Raw genomic sequence first — 15,021 nt, 5'->3', positions numbered from 1 at the left:
TGGAAGACAAGGATGGAAAACAGTATTTATCATAAATGGGATGTTGGTGAAAGACAGAAGATGGCATTTAATGCATTCTATAAGATAATATATAATATCAGAAGACAGTTGTGGCTATTTTTACAAATGTATAGCATTTGCCTTTGATGAGGTTCATAGGTCTGCCAGGGCTTGGACAAGGTAAAGAAGTGCAAAGGCCAGGTGCTTTTGTTAAAAAATGTGATGTATAGATAGATAGATAGATAGATAGATACTTTATTAATCCCAAGGGGAAATTCACATACTCCAGCAGCAGCATACTGATACAAAAACAATATTAAAGAGTAATAAAAATGCAGCTAAAAATAGACATTAACTTTGAATAATGTTAACATTTACCCCCCTGGGTGTAATTGAAGAGTCGCATAGTTTGGGGGAGGAACAATCTCCTCAGTCTGTCAGTGGAGCAGGACAGTGACAACAGTCTGTCGCTGAAGCTGCTCCTCTGTCTGGAGATGACACTGTTTAGTGGATGCAGTGGATTCTCCATAATTGATAGGAGCCTGCTGAGCGCCCGTCGCTCTGCCACGGATGTCAAACTGTCCAGCTCCATGCCTACAATAGAGCCTGCCTTCCTCACCAGTTTGTCCAGGCGTGAGGCGTCTTTCTTCTTAATGCTGCCTCCCCAGCACACCACCGCGTAGAAGAGGGCACTCACCACAACCGTCTGATAGAACATCTGCAGCATCTTATTGCAGATGTTGAAGGACGCCAGTCTTCTAAGGAAGTACAGCCGGCTCTATCCTCTCCTGCATAGAGATTCAGTATTGGCAGTCCAGTCCAATTTATCATCCAGCTGCACTCCCAGGTATTTATAGGTCTGTACCCTCTGCACACAGTCTACTCTGATAATCACGGGGTCCAGGAGGGGCCTGGGTCTCCTAAAATCCACCACAAGTTCCTTGGTTTTGCTGGTGTTCAGGTGTAGGTGGTTTGAGTCGCACCATTTAACAAAGTCCTTGATGAGGTTTCTATACTCCTCCTCCTGCCCATTCCAGATGCAGCCCACGATAGCAGTGTCGTCAGCGAACTTTTGCATGTGGCAGGACTCCGAGTTGTATTGGAAGTCCTATGTATATAGGCTGAACAGGACTGGAGAAAGTACAGTCCCCTGCGGCGCTCCTGTTTTGCTGGACCTGCTTAGATTTCTCTGCTAATCATTTTGCAAAATATTCTTGTGTCTCATGTTCAGCCATTTGTTTTGCCACACTGTTTGTGTCTATTTACATGGTAACAACATTCGGTTCATACTCAACTCAACCTGGGTTTTCTATAATGGAGTCTACCCATTGGGATTAATAAAGTATCTATCTATCTATCTATCTATCTATCTATCTATCTATCTATCTATCTATCTATCTATCTATCTATCTATCTATCTATCTATCTATCTATCTATCTATCTATCTATCTATCTATCTATCTATCTATCTATCTATCTATCTATCTATCTATCTATCTATCTATCTATCTATCTATCTATCTATCTATCTATCTATCTATCTATCTATCTATCTATCTATCTATCTATCTATCTATCTATCTATCTATCTATCTATCTATCTATCTATCTATCTATCTATCTATCTATCTATCTATCTATCTATCTATCTATCTATCTATCTATCTATCTATCTATCTATCTATCTATCTATCTATCTATCTATCTATCTATCTATCTATCTATCTATCTATCTATCTACGCTGGCTGTCCAATCTGATGAAAGAATGTTTCCATCTGATTGAAACGCCCCTTTATCTGAGATGACTTTTCCATATGCAGGATAGCAGCCAGGCAGTAGTGTAACTTTATCCATATCCATCCATCCATCGATCTGCAGTAAACTGCGCTATACAAAAAAAAGTTCTATTGTTTTTTATATTGGTTTATGTCTTTTGTCTTTTCAACTGCGCCTGACTTTGACCGTGCCAGCATTTTTCCATGTCCTCCAATCGTTTGTCTGTCTGTATCTAATCCACATATAATTAGTGCTGTATACAACATTTGTTCTTTTATGATCATTTAAGAATGGATACCAGATGTCACCTGGGACATTGTACACTTTAAATGCCATAATTATAAATATTCCTGGGAGGGAAGGGCTCTTTGCCATTAGAAGAACAAGTGTCCTTCACTAAGTAAAAACTTATTGCTGTTGGTTCTCGCCAGAATTAATCTATCTAATGCCCACAGTACTTCCTTGTATGAAGATCCAGTGTTGTTCCATTTGCTACTTTATGTGATCTGAAGGTACAGAAATTATACTTATCATCTACCTGATGATTTGTTTTGTGTGTGATCAGGTTTAAGATAATCTGTTCACAACTGTTTAGAGCCTGCTAGAACCCAAGTCCAGCTCAGCTCTGCTTCAAAAATATTCTGTTCATTTCTTTGTCATGGTTTTCCAAAATGTTGGTTTTGATGATGTATTCAGCTATGTTAGAGATACGTTTTTATTCTGTAGAAGCCAAAGGTCCTCACAGGTGGCGCAGTGTTAGTGCTGCTGCTTTGCAGTAAGGAGACTGTGGAAGATTGTGGGTTCGCTTCCCGGTTCCTCACTGTGTGGATAGCGCTTTGAGTACTGAGAAAAGCGCTATATAAATGTAATGATTTATTATTAATTATTAAAGGTGTAGAGTTGTAAGCATACAGTTATATGCATCTTTATTGTTAAATGCATCTTAAATGTTATAGAATTTGGCAAGTGAGTAAATCTTTGTTTTCATGTGTTGTGTATGAGTGATAAAGTAATTTCCTGGGTGTAACTGTAAGTTTTACTACTTGTATGTACAGTGTGTGTGTGTGTATAGCATAAGGGAGTAATACTGTAAACTAGAGATAGAGTAGCAATGTTTGTGTCTTTATTTACTGCAAATAGTGTTCTTGCCCAGCCTTGCTTTTTTGTATTAAGTAAACAATATATAGTATTTAGTTTTACTAAAGTGCCATTCCTATGTGGCTATTTATCAAAATTCAGGAAATAAATCCACAATTTACTCTATGTAATGTTTTGCTGTCTAAGGTTTAATCTTCGTTTACCATATGGTGTATTGGAACAAATTAGAAAATTGTCCTGGTCCCACTGTAGGGATTTTGCTGATTCTAGGATATGTGCTAATCCAGTTACTTTAGTTTCATCTGCAAATTGAACCAATTAAATTTTAATTAAATCTGTCTTTCCATTCCATTTTTAGTTTTTACCCTATTTTGCCACTGAAATAAGCCACAACCAGCCTCTATAATATAGGGAACAAGGCAGGATGCCGCCCTGGACAATGCCAATAATTAGTCTAAAAATGCAATATTTTTTTGTGTTGCCGTGATTCATCAGGGACAACAATTCTAACAGTTCTATTTTACAAATGAAAAAATGCTTACACTGTAGTCTGGATTATTATTTTTTATTTTTTTTGGAAGTAATTGTAGAACCATTCACTGCTGCTTGCAGTTTAAAGTTTAGCCTCTCATTTTTTCAAAGTCAAGGTAAAAAATGTTAAGTATGTTCCACTGTTCTCAAACGTTTTGTTTTTTCTTGTTTTGCTTTCCCTCAAAGCTGCATCATGTTAGTGAAACCAGATCTCACACTTTTTCAAAAAGTCATTTTTTTTCATTCATGTATCTGATTATTATTATTCTCCATATAATTACAATGACATAATAATGCACTGCATTTTCAGAATATACCCAGTTTGTACTATAAGTACCAGTTATGGCTTTGTACATACCACTTTTTCTGTAGCTCTTGTAATTTATTTTTTTAGCTTCTTTATTATTTGTAGTGGCACATGGCAATCTTAATCTTTAGTCTTTAATATGATCTCAGTATCTCATTTGTAGCCAACAGCATGTCACAGTCCTCTTCACTGGTAAAAATAGTGTGTTTATTTTTCTTACAGAATTTGAAAAGCTGTTGTAAACATGACAGCCAAGTAACATGTCTTTTGATGTTGCTTTTTAAATGAAATGTAGTTTCATTAATTAGGCAGTGTAACTCATTTGTAAATGTAATATAATAATGGATACCTTGGTGCTTACTGTATATCTCTCTCATCGCCACTTGTGCCAAGTGATTAATCCATGCACAGATTTTCATTCCATTCTTATTAGTGACATAGATATATTTTATTTGTCAATGTTTTTGATACAAGTATATCCAATGACTGTCCAAAATTGAAAGATTTTGTACATTAGAAGTTATCATTTCTACAGCTTTTTTCTTCCCAGGCACACTAAAAATCTTCTTACTTTTTCATAGTTCCTCAGGCTCAGTCACCTCTGTAGTGAAATTGACTCATGCAGTGAACCCTGCAGGATGCAAAGCTTTTTCATTTTCTGAGGATATCCTCAATTCAGTGACAGGGCTCTCAACCAAGACAGAAACAATATTAATTGCTGCCTCTTCCTTGTAATATTAAAGGCAACTTTCCAATTTTGCAGACTCTTCAACACCAGCTCTCCTATCCTTAAGGTTGACATCTTTGCCTGTGCAATCTTCTTAGCCACCGTTACCTTAACAGTTCAAATCCACCATACCTAATAGACAGAAAGCTCATTTTATCAATGAATCTCCTGTGTGCATATCTGAATCCCTGGCTGTTGAAAGTCTTGTCAAATAGTGCTTACATAGTAACACAAAAGAAATATTAATTGGTGATTGATTCATTCATTAGAGAAATATAACTGTAGCAATAAGGTACTTTTGAAAAGAAAAAAATAGCCAATAATTGAATGTACATACTGTATGTTATCTGGAATGACATGATTCAAAACAAGTGAGATTAATTTTAAATCAGACAAAATATTTTTTAAAAGTTATAATTTCTATAAACTAACTCTTTAGAGCTTTTAGAAATTATATTTTAAGTGTTATACTGGATATACAGTAAAAGAAAGAGAGTAAGTTTGGGGTTTCAGTTGTGGCCCCGTTTAGTTATGCTTAGGCAGTGTGCCAAAAAAAAAAAAATGATTGAAGCAAGAGAAAGACTATGGTGGTCTTAAACGAACAAAGCTTGAGTTACTTCTGAGGTATGCATCCCATCACCATCATTCACTACTTGTTATATTGGTGATGACGACCGTGGGAACTCACACATCCACGAAAGAAATGTTAGGACGCCAACTGGGTTGCCCCGTTAGTAATTAATAAGTTCTGAATAAATAGACGCTCAATGGCACTAAACCAGGGGTGTCAAACTCAAATAATGAGTGGGCCAAAATTTAAAACTGAACAAAGCCGCGGGCCAAGGTTGAAAAAAATTACCTTTTAATAGGCACCCAAACAAGTTTTGCGTTGAAAATTGAACAAGCAAGGCTTATATAACTTTATAATGACATGCAAACCCGAGTTTCATGTTTAAATTTAAAAATTGAATGCCTCTTTTCTATTTGCAGCCTTCTGAGGTAAATATCAAAATAAACTTTTTTCCACAGGCTAATAAATACATTTGAAAACAAAATAACAATAATGAATGAATCAAACATTCAAGCCTTGAAGTAGCAAGAGAAGAGTGCATGAATAAAATGTTTTTGCTCAGTTTGCTACACTGATTTGCTTTAACACTGAATATGGAACAAGCCATGCTTATAGCTTAACTTAACTTAATAGTGCAAAATCAACTGTCAAAGAACAAACGAAGAAACATCAATGGCATATTAAATAACATTTAAATAAAAAATGAATGCCTCTTTTCAATTTGCTAAATATCAACATTAACTTTTTCCACTGGCTAATACATAAATCAATCATTCAGGCCTTTTTACTGTTCAGTTTGCGACACACTGATCTAACATGGTGTGTTCAAGCCAGACACCTGGCATCTTTTCTTGGATGCTAGTTCATCAGTGTCGGGGCTCAGGCTTTGAGCTGAGGCAACCTTCATTATCGAACGAAGGTGTTCATCAGTGAGACATGCCCTGTGAGATGTTTTCGTCATCTTCATTGAGGAGAAAAGTTGCTCACATAGGTAAGTGCTGCCGAACATGGAGAGCAATTGAGCAGCTTGGGTGCGGAGCTGAGGCATTGTGGCAGGGATGTGTTGTGGAAACTGTGCGGCGCCAACAGCATCATACTTTGACTTCAGTGTGTCATCACACTGGAGTTCAATCAGCTCCATTTGAATGTTAGTTGGTGCTTTTTCCACATTGACTGCGAAGGGATTACTAAGCAGTTCAAATCTCCATTTCTGACCATCAAAGTCGCCAAATCGTCGGTTAAACTCAGCGCCGAGTACACTGAGTTTTTCAGCAAACTGTGCGCACACGGCGGTAGAGATCTGCGTATTTATGGTTTGGCAACAGGGGAAATGGCCAAGGTTTCCTTGCAGCAGCTGATTCTCCCACAGGCAGAGTTTAGCTTTAAAAGCTTTCACTGACGAGTACATCTCGGTGATGATGCGGCCCCGCCCCTGTAGCTGCAGGTTCAGCGCATCAAGATGGCTTGCGATGTCAGACAGAAAGGCCAGCTCACACATAAACTTTTGCTCCTGGAGTTCTGCTGTGTCCTTCCCTTTGCTTTGCAGAAACTGACATATTTCTTCACGCAGCTCGAAAAATCTGTTCAGTACTTTTCCGCGGCTTAACCATCTCACCTCTGTGTGATATGGCACGTCTGTGTGTTCCGAACCAAACTCTTCCAGAAAAGACTTAAACTCGCGGTGATTCAGACCTTTGGCTCTTATAAAGTTAACAACTTGTGTTACTGTGGTCATAACATGTTCCATCTTTAGGGCTTTAGCACACAGTGACTCTTGATGTATAATGCAGTGATAAACCGATAGCTCACCTGCACAGTTCTCTTCCCGCATCTTTTCACGCATCCTGCCCACCAGACCATTCTTTTTACCACTCATCGCTGGCGCACCATCAGTGGTTAATCCCACGAGTTTATCCCACGGCAGGTTTATTTCAGTTACACATTTGCAAACCTCCTCAAAAATGTCCGTCCCTGTGGTTGTGCCATGCATGGATTTAAATCCCAAAAGCTCCTCCGTAACACACATTTTTGAGTCGACACCGCGGATGAAGACTGACAGCTGCGCAGTATCAGACGCGTCAGTGCTCTCGTCCACAGCGAGGGAAAAAGAAACAAAATCTTTCCCCTTTTCCATCAGCTGGTCATGCAGATTGGTGGCAAGATCACATATGCGCTCCGCTATTGTGTTCCTGCTCAGGCTTACGTTTGAAAAGGCCTGTTTTTTCTCTGGGCACACTTGGTCACAAACTTTCAGCATTATCTTTTTAATAAATTCTCCCTCATTAAAGGATCGGGTTGATTTGGCGATTTCTTCTGCCACGATATAACTCGCCTTTACAGCAGCCTCGTTTTGTGCTGTGGCTTTTTTGAACATATTTTGTTGTGAAACCAACCCTCTCTTCATCTCCTCTACTTTCTGGCTCCTTTGAGTCGTGTCCAGGTCCTTGTACATGTCCTGATGTTTCGTTTCATAGTGTCGCCTAAGGTTGTACTCCTTAGGTACCGACACGTTGGCTCCACAAACGAGACAAACAGGTCTGTCTTTCAGATACGTAAACATATATTCTGTCTCCCACCTGTCCCGAAAAGTTCTGTTTTCTCCCTTCCTTTTCGTCATTTTTGGTAGGGGTAAAACAGTGACACCTAGAGTTGTAGTATTGGGCCGCAGCACGTCTGGAAAGAACGCTGCTTGCTAGAAATCTACTGACACAAAGCTGGCGCGCCAAAACAACCGCAGAGCATTATGGGATTTGTAGTATTCGCAGTGAATGCGGTGTTACAGCAACACCGCCGCTGTATAATACCGCTGGGCCAGCTCTAATGTTAATTTGATATTGCCCCACGGGCCAAATGAAATTACACGGCGGGCCAAATTTGGCCCGCGGGCCAGAGTTTGACACCTGTGCACTAAACAGAAACAGTAAGGCAATTTTGCCTAGAAAAATGATGCATAGTAATTCAAAGAGTTGGTCTCATTGAATAAGTCAGAACTCCGTCGGGTGCTTTGCTTGTCCTGCAATGAGAAGACCCCTGATGGGAACATCTCTGGGCTGTGGGTGGAAAAGGGGACAACACTGTCAGTGACAACACCCCCTCATGATAGACAGATATAGATAAATTTAAAGATACAGTATATAAAAGTTGTATATGTATAATATGTGTGTATATATATGCTATTTATGCTATTTGCATAAACATATCATCTATAAAAAAAATTTTATTGATGGTGTAAAAATTAACAACAGATACAGTAGTAGTAACTGTCAATAAAACATTTACAAAAACAAATCATATTTGGGGCAGAAATTTAGGTTTTCAGTTGTATACTAAGGATTGTATTGTCCAACATTTTTTTTGCCAAAAGACAAATAAATACATTTTAAAAATTCCAGTAGAAGAGAAATTATGACTTGCTCTCACAGATTTTGAGATCTATTTGAAAATCTGAAAAAAATGACAAATCATTAATCTCCAAAACCTGTGGTGTAGAACACAAACAAAAAAAAATTAAAATGCAAGCAACAGTGAATAAAATACAGACAAAGAAGATATGTTTACCCTGTTCACAACTGATTGCAGGCTTCTCTACTTCTAGGAGAAGTGCCAACCTTGAATTAGATTAAGTGCATCCTGGAAATGGATGGACAAAATGATGTAAATGTAAAATAAAAGGTGGAAGCAGAAAGAGAAAAATGTAAAAATGTTCAAACACAGACTGAAAGTACAAATAACAGTGAATAAAGCTGTTGGAACACAAAAGATATTGCTACCCTGTTCAAGATGTCTAGTCTTTCACCTCAGCTCCCACACTGAATTGCCCTAAGCAGGTTTGGGAAATGAATAAAAAGAAAATACATACATTACAGAAAAAAAGTGATAAAACAAAGAAAACATATTTGCAAATGTATATAAATATATTGAACTGCTCCCGACTCCTGACATTATTTTGTACTGTCCGGGCACAATGTTATTTATCTGTTTCACTAGCCAATTCGTCTGCGGTGTTGCACTAGCCTTGCATTCCGGGTATAATATAATATTTGATGCACATGCTGTGTGAGCTATGACAGCTTACCAAAACCATGAAGAACATGCCAAGAACAGAGGTATTTGTCCAAACTTTAATAGGGGAAGTCTCATCTAAGTAAAAAAAAAAATGATAACAGGAAAGATAAATTTTGGGTTTTTAACTTTGCCTTAGTCTGGTTTCTGTTTTCATGTTAACATTTTGGGTTTGTTTTAGCAAATAGACTGTATGTTGATCCTCTTACAAGTCGCCTTCCTCATCCTTTAAATATATTGTATCTCTGCTATGCACTATCCATCTAATAATAAATATTACAATATGAAGGTCGAAGTGTATGTGTCAGTTGCAAGAGAAAAGCAAATCACAAAAAGGCTTGTTGAAGTTGGCTCAGTGTGTTATTCTGTGTTATTATGTATTTGCAGTATCAAAATTGTTTCATTCTCAGTCCTTTTCACAATGTATGTCACATACCCATTATCACCGTACTAGTACTAGCCGTACATCTAGCCGTACCACATCTGTGAATAAGGCCTGATTGGATCCTCTCTATAGCTCCATTCTTAACCATATTCTAGTCAATAGAAGCTCTTTGGACACACTAATAATAAAATGTATATATTTCTAGTTTGTACCAAGACAAGACACCTAATTCCCATGTCCTATATTGTCTTAAATCATTACTAATTACAAATAGTTGAAGTTGAAGTCTATCCTTGTTGCTGCAGAGGCACTAAGCACTGCAGAACCCCACCACACTTTTGTAATTATTATTTTGAAGGTACTGATTCACAGCTCCAGGATACCTACATTCATTTGCCATCTATCTCCCACATCCTACAGGTGTTCAGGTTTGGTTAGTTGGTGACTCCAGATTAGCCAGAGGTGGGTAAGTGAGTGTGGAAGTGTGAGTGAGTTTGTTCTATGATGAACTACTTCGGACTGATACCTGCCTTGTGCCCAGTACTTCGGCAACAGGCATTGACTACCCAGGACCTTATAATGGACAAAGTGGGTTTGTAAAATTTATACTCATCCACCAGCTTACGTCAATTATCAGGTTTTGGTTTTCACAATAGCTATTATTAGTTAATGGCAAATTAATTACCGTATATACTCACGGATAAGTTCTCCCACGGATAAGTCGGGACTTGATTTTACAGTATAATATCTGGTATTTTATAATATTGGTCGTATAAGTCGAATGCGGAAAACTCACACTATTGGTACAAGGGATTATGATACGCTAACGTCCACCTGAGAGAGTAACCACGGAACACACTGCCTTTTTTTTCCCATGTATTGTGCCTACGTGACCACACAGTAATACCCGGACTATTCTGAAGCAACGTTTGCACCGATTTGTGTTTTTTGTATCTCACACCCTCATACACCTTTATCGTAAGAGCATCCCTTATCTACAATGGAGCGTTCAAAATTGGTAACTGCTATGCTGCAACAAAATTCAATGTGTCTGAGAAACTGATGTGGGATTAGAGGAGGCAAGAAGATGTAAAAAAAAAAAAAAAAATTAAGTGTCCATTTCTGAACGGGCGTACAAGTCAGGGTCTGATTTTACGAACAATTTTTCGGGTTTCAAGACCCGACTTATATGTGAGTATACACAGTAGTATGAAAGACTTGTACCGCAGACTTCAGTATTTATGAGGGGCATACATTTTGGCCAAATCCATGACCATGCATTTTACAAACACAGTACTCATTAAGAAATACATTCACAAGTACATGCACGCTACTCAAAATGACACTCAGTGTAAAAATGACAAAAGGTTTCAAATGTGAACATTTAATTTCAGAAGAGAGTAAAGGACGTGAACAGTACAGCCACTTTCTTGTGCCAGGAGAGTGCATTTAAATTCTGGTCTCCAGTCAACATAGATAGATAGATAGATAGATAGATAGATAGATAGATAGATAGATAGATAGATAGATAGATAGATAGATAGATAGATAGATAGATAGATAGATACTTTATTAATCCCAATGGGAAATTCACATGGAGATCTGTGCTCATGTTGGTGTGGTTGTGTGTCTTATGATGGTCTGACATCCTGTCTAGGTTCAGTTTTCATGATACTGTTTGGGCAGGCTATGTGTCTGAATTACCCTGAACTTTATTAGATAACTGACAGATGGATTTATCTATTATTGGTTGTCATATGAATTATTTTACACCTCACGTTTACACTACATAATGTGCTTTTTTTCAGGTTTTAAGAAAGTTGATTGTCAGCCTGTAACTTTTTTTTTAGTCTTTCTCATTGTCGTCTTTCACACTACTTGAAAAGCATCCATCTCAAAAACTTCAGTTGCTAATGTCATTTTCAAGCTTGCCGCAGTCAGCAAATGATTTATCTTTAAATGTCTCTCATCACTTTCTTCACCTGCTCAGACCTTCAGGCCTTTTCATCTGTTTAGCCTGTATATATTGCCTTCATACTCTACATCATGTTTTTTGTCTTATTCTCTTTAAAACACACATGATGAATGGACCACACCCATAAGGACTTTTCTATCTTTAGCTTTTGTTCAATTATTCAAAGGAAATACTATGCAGGAATGACATATGTATTTTGCCATCCTTGGCATGAGTGTTAAGCCTAAGGTCTACTTGCATTTAGACTTTATTCTTAACAAGTTACTCAACTGAAAGGTTGCACAGTGGCACAGCATTTATTGCTGCTGTCTTGCAGTTGCAGAGTCCTGAACTCAAACCCCATATTTTTCACTGTTTGTGTGGAGTCTCTGCATGCATTTTACTCCACATATGTCTTTTTTTTGTCAAGTGCACATGCACTTAAGAAATTAAACATGAAACCTAAAATAATGAAAAGCAGTATCGTTCTCTGTAACTCTGCATTACCTTACTCACAAGAATGTACACTATCAACTCTATGGCATCAGAATCTAAAATTAGTTAGGGGAAAAGTAAAATATTACAGCATTATAAAATATACCTTTGGGGCAAAGCATCTCAGAATAAGGAGTTAAGAGTTCCCGAGGTGGAATGATTAATTCTGGCCATAAGGAGCTTCTGGTGAAACATACTGAAAAATTTAATCAAATAATGCTGAATGAAAGGTTAGACTCTCTTGAACTCTCACCTTGATAGCAGAAGGCTTTTTTTCCCAAAGTAAAACCTAGTAGAAGATATATTTGTGAGAGAAAGATATGGAAGGGGAAATTGCATGTCCTGTAAGTAACAGGTAAGGGCCGAAGGGATATTAAGAAAGCAAGACAGAAGACTGAAAAATAATAGCCCATAGGGAAAAAGGGGGTGCACAATGTCAGAATAAGGTTGTAGGTACTGGTGACACAGGGACTTTGAGAAATGGACATTTATGTGAATTTGTTTAAAACTTTCAAGAAAGAGGAAATCTGAGAAAAGCAAATCAAGACTTTTGGATTGTAGAAGTGCATTGTTAAAGAATGTATCCTTGCTCAGCAACATTTTAAGAAAAGGCACCTCACTTTCCTAGAAAATAATTATAATTAGGAAAAAAAAATACACTTAAAAATTTCAAACCAGTTTAAATTAATTCTCTGTTGTGAGTCGGCCAGAACTTATCCATGCAGCTCTGACACAAGGCAAGAACCAGTCATAAACAAGGAATTTGTCCATTACTGGGACCACTATCACACGCACGCACACACACACACACACACACACACACACACACCCTGACTCATCATATGGCCAAATTAGAGTTGTCAGTTATCCTAAACTTTAAGTCTTTGTAAGTGTTAGTGAAAAAGCATAATACCATGAGGCATAGATTGCAGAACCCTGGTCATCCAGGCTCAGGCTCAGGCTGCTTCTGGCCTAACATTAATGGTGAACCATTAATCTATTGATCTATTGATCCAGGAAGCATGGCGTTTAAAATATAATTTTTTTCCCCCCACTAAATTTTTGTCTCCTTGTAGCATTGCAATGGTGGAAACAATATTACCCATTAAACAAAAGGAGTGTGCTGTCATTCATGGGAGACTCACTCTGATAGTTTGAATGGGAAGTGTATATAGTTTTTTCCTCAACTATGTTGTGTAAAAATTTCATTGCCTCGCTGGATTATAGCTTTTCCTACGGGTATGTCTTTTTGTCTCATTGTGGGTTGTCTTTAGCCATACTGAATTTCTTTTAAAACACTGTTCATCTGTTTATTTTCTTCTGGACACCGTTATAAGAAATCAACGGGTCCAAAAGGGGTGAACATCTTTTCTAAACTCTTAAGGAGCAATGTTTAGTTCTACCCTGAAAAACCATTTATAAACTAAAAAAAGATTGCATGTGAAATTAATGTTAGCATCAGTTTTGCAAACCTATACTGTATGTGAAGGGATATTCAGCTATTTTGCTCTTCACTTCATGCTATTTTTTTTGATGTTATGTTTTGGTACAACACCTATGCAGTGGGATTCATAGGGTGTACAAGGACATTTGCGGTGAGGTGAGGACAAAAAGGAATGTCATTGTACTGTGTACATGAGATAATAAATGAAATGAAGTGATGACATTTTTTATCGAAGCAAACCCTTTCAATTTTTATAAAGTAATGATACCATCCATCTGCACATTATTACTAAGTTCGCAGTATCAATCAACTCTTAGCAATCTTGTTGCATTTTGTTTGCATGCATAAGAAAAATAGAGGAAATGGGGGAAAAAAATTAAAAATATCCAATATAGTCAAGCCATGATGACACAGAATGAAGTACTTCTTTTTTTCTGTAACGCATGCCGAGTTGCTTATGTTCAGAGGATAGTAGAAAGACTAATTAGTAACTAAAGGTCAAATCCCATTATAGTGAATATCGAAATAATTACATTTTCAGAATAACTAATACTTTTTGTTAGCCTGGACAAACAATCATACAGCTTCATGTTTAACAGATTTCGTTTTAATGAAATATAAATTTCAGTATAACAATTTTTTTTTTTTTTACCAAAAATGGTCACTGAAGATAATAATATGATATAAACAAATACTTAATGCTGCTCCTACACTTTCCTCAAGTTTTGGGAATACTGCTTTCTTGTTAAACCAAAAGATAGAAACAGTCTGTTGCAAAATTTTAAGTCTCACACAGTTGTGGCGAGCCTTGGCAAGAGTGTAGGTACAACATTATACACACAGCTGAATTCTGAGTCTATGCTCCACCGAGCACCCACTTGGGTAGTTGTGTCATGTGCGGATACTGTACTGTTCAAGTTGCATTGCACTTCTCATAGTTTCCTTTCTGATGAACAAAAAAACTGAGAAATTGTGTCAGTTTACGCTGAAAGAAAAATGAACAATCCTAGAAGTTACATCTAACATCTTTTTTTCAAATAAAATATTTTTTGCAGTTTAGGAAGTGCTGTATTTTGTACAGGCATTGTCAGACTTGGGTCACAGAGTTAGTTGCATGAGAGACGGAAAGGGGAGTCCAGGTTTCCAAGTAAAATACAGGTACTTTATTACTGTATAGAGAAGGCAGGCACAATCTCAAGACTTCATTCAAAATAGGAGCTGTTACTTTAGCAAGGCAGCCATCCTGCTTTAAGAACACCAGTGGCTTGGAATTGCCACTGTGGCAGCCCAGGAGAGTGTGAGGGAGAGCAGGTCAAAGCCTGGTGTTAAGCATTGTGCAACATGCACATTACATGGTAAGCCTGATCCTACAGAGAACAACCAATTAATTTGCCTTTGGTTTACTGTTTACCAGACACAGCAGAGCAGCTACAGAACTGTCCTTTCGCCACTACCGTTGGAGATGGAGAATTGCTGGCGACCATTGTCACAATAGTATGTTTTTTCCCCACATTCGTTATAAAGAAATTTCCGTTATAACAAAATATTTTTATGGTCCCATGAATTTTGTTATAATGGGGTTCCACTTGTATTACTCTTTCTTGTAGGTAGACATTTACCCAAATCCATTTTAATATAAGGCAGATATAAGTCTAGAGTTTGATGACAA

General features: G+C 37.5%; 2 protein-coding genes across 4 annotated transcripts in view; one reads left to right on the top strand and one right to left on the bottom strand.

Annotated features, from left to right (window-relative positions):
- astn1 (astrotactin 1) overlaps window positions 1-15,021 on the top strand; it is a 1,266,263-nt gene that overhangs the window by 209,842 nt on the left and 1,041,400 nt on the right. The gene's annotated exons all lie outside the window — the stretch shown is intronic.
- Window positions 5,814-7,629, bottom strand: LOC127529472 (general transcription factor II-I repeat domain-containing protein 2-like). The gene has a single exon (XM_051933198.1). The coding sequence runs from the start codon at window positions 7,627-7,629 to the stop codon at window positions 5,824-5,826; it is 1,806 nt and encodes a 601-aa protein (XP_051789158.1). The 3' UTR covers window positions 5,814-5,823.

Source organism: Erpetoichthys calabaricus, chromosome 10, assembly GCF_900747795.2.
Source record: "Erpetoichthys calabaricus chromosome 10, fErpCal1.3, whole genome shotgun sequence".
NCBI lineage: Eukaryota > Metazoa > Chordata > Cladistia > Polypteriformes > Polypteridae > Erpetoichthys > Erpetoichthys calabaricus.
Note: the sequence above shows the minus strand (reverse complement) of the source record. Positions and strands in the feature narration are given on the sequence as shown.

Bases quoted from the DNA above. Each gene is read 5' to 3' on its own strand.
- LOC127529472 (XM_051933198.1), bottom strand. From the start codon at position 7,629: ATGACGAAAAGGAAGGGAGAAAACAGAACTTTTCGGGACAGGTGGGAG.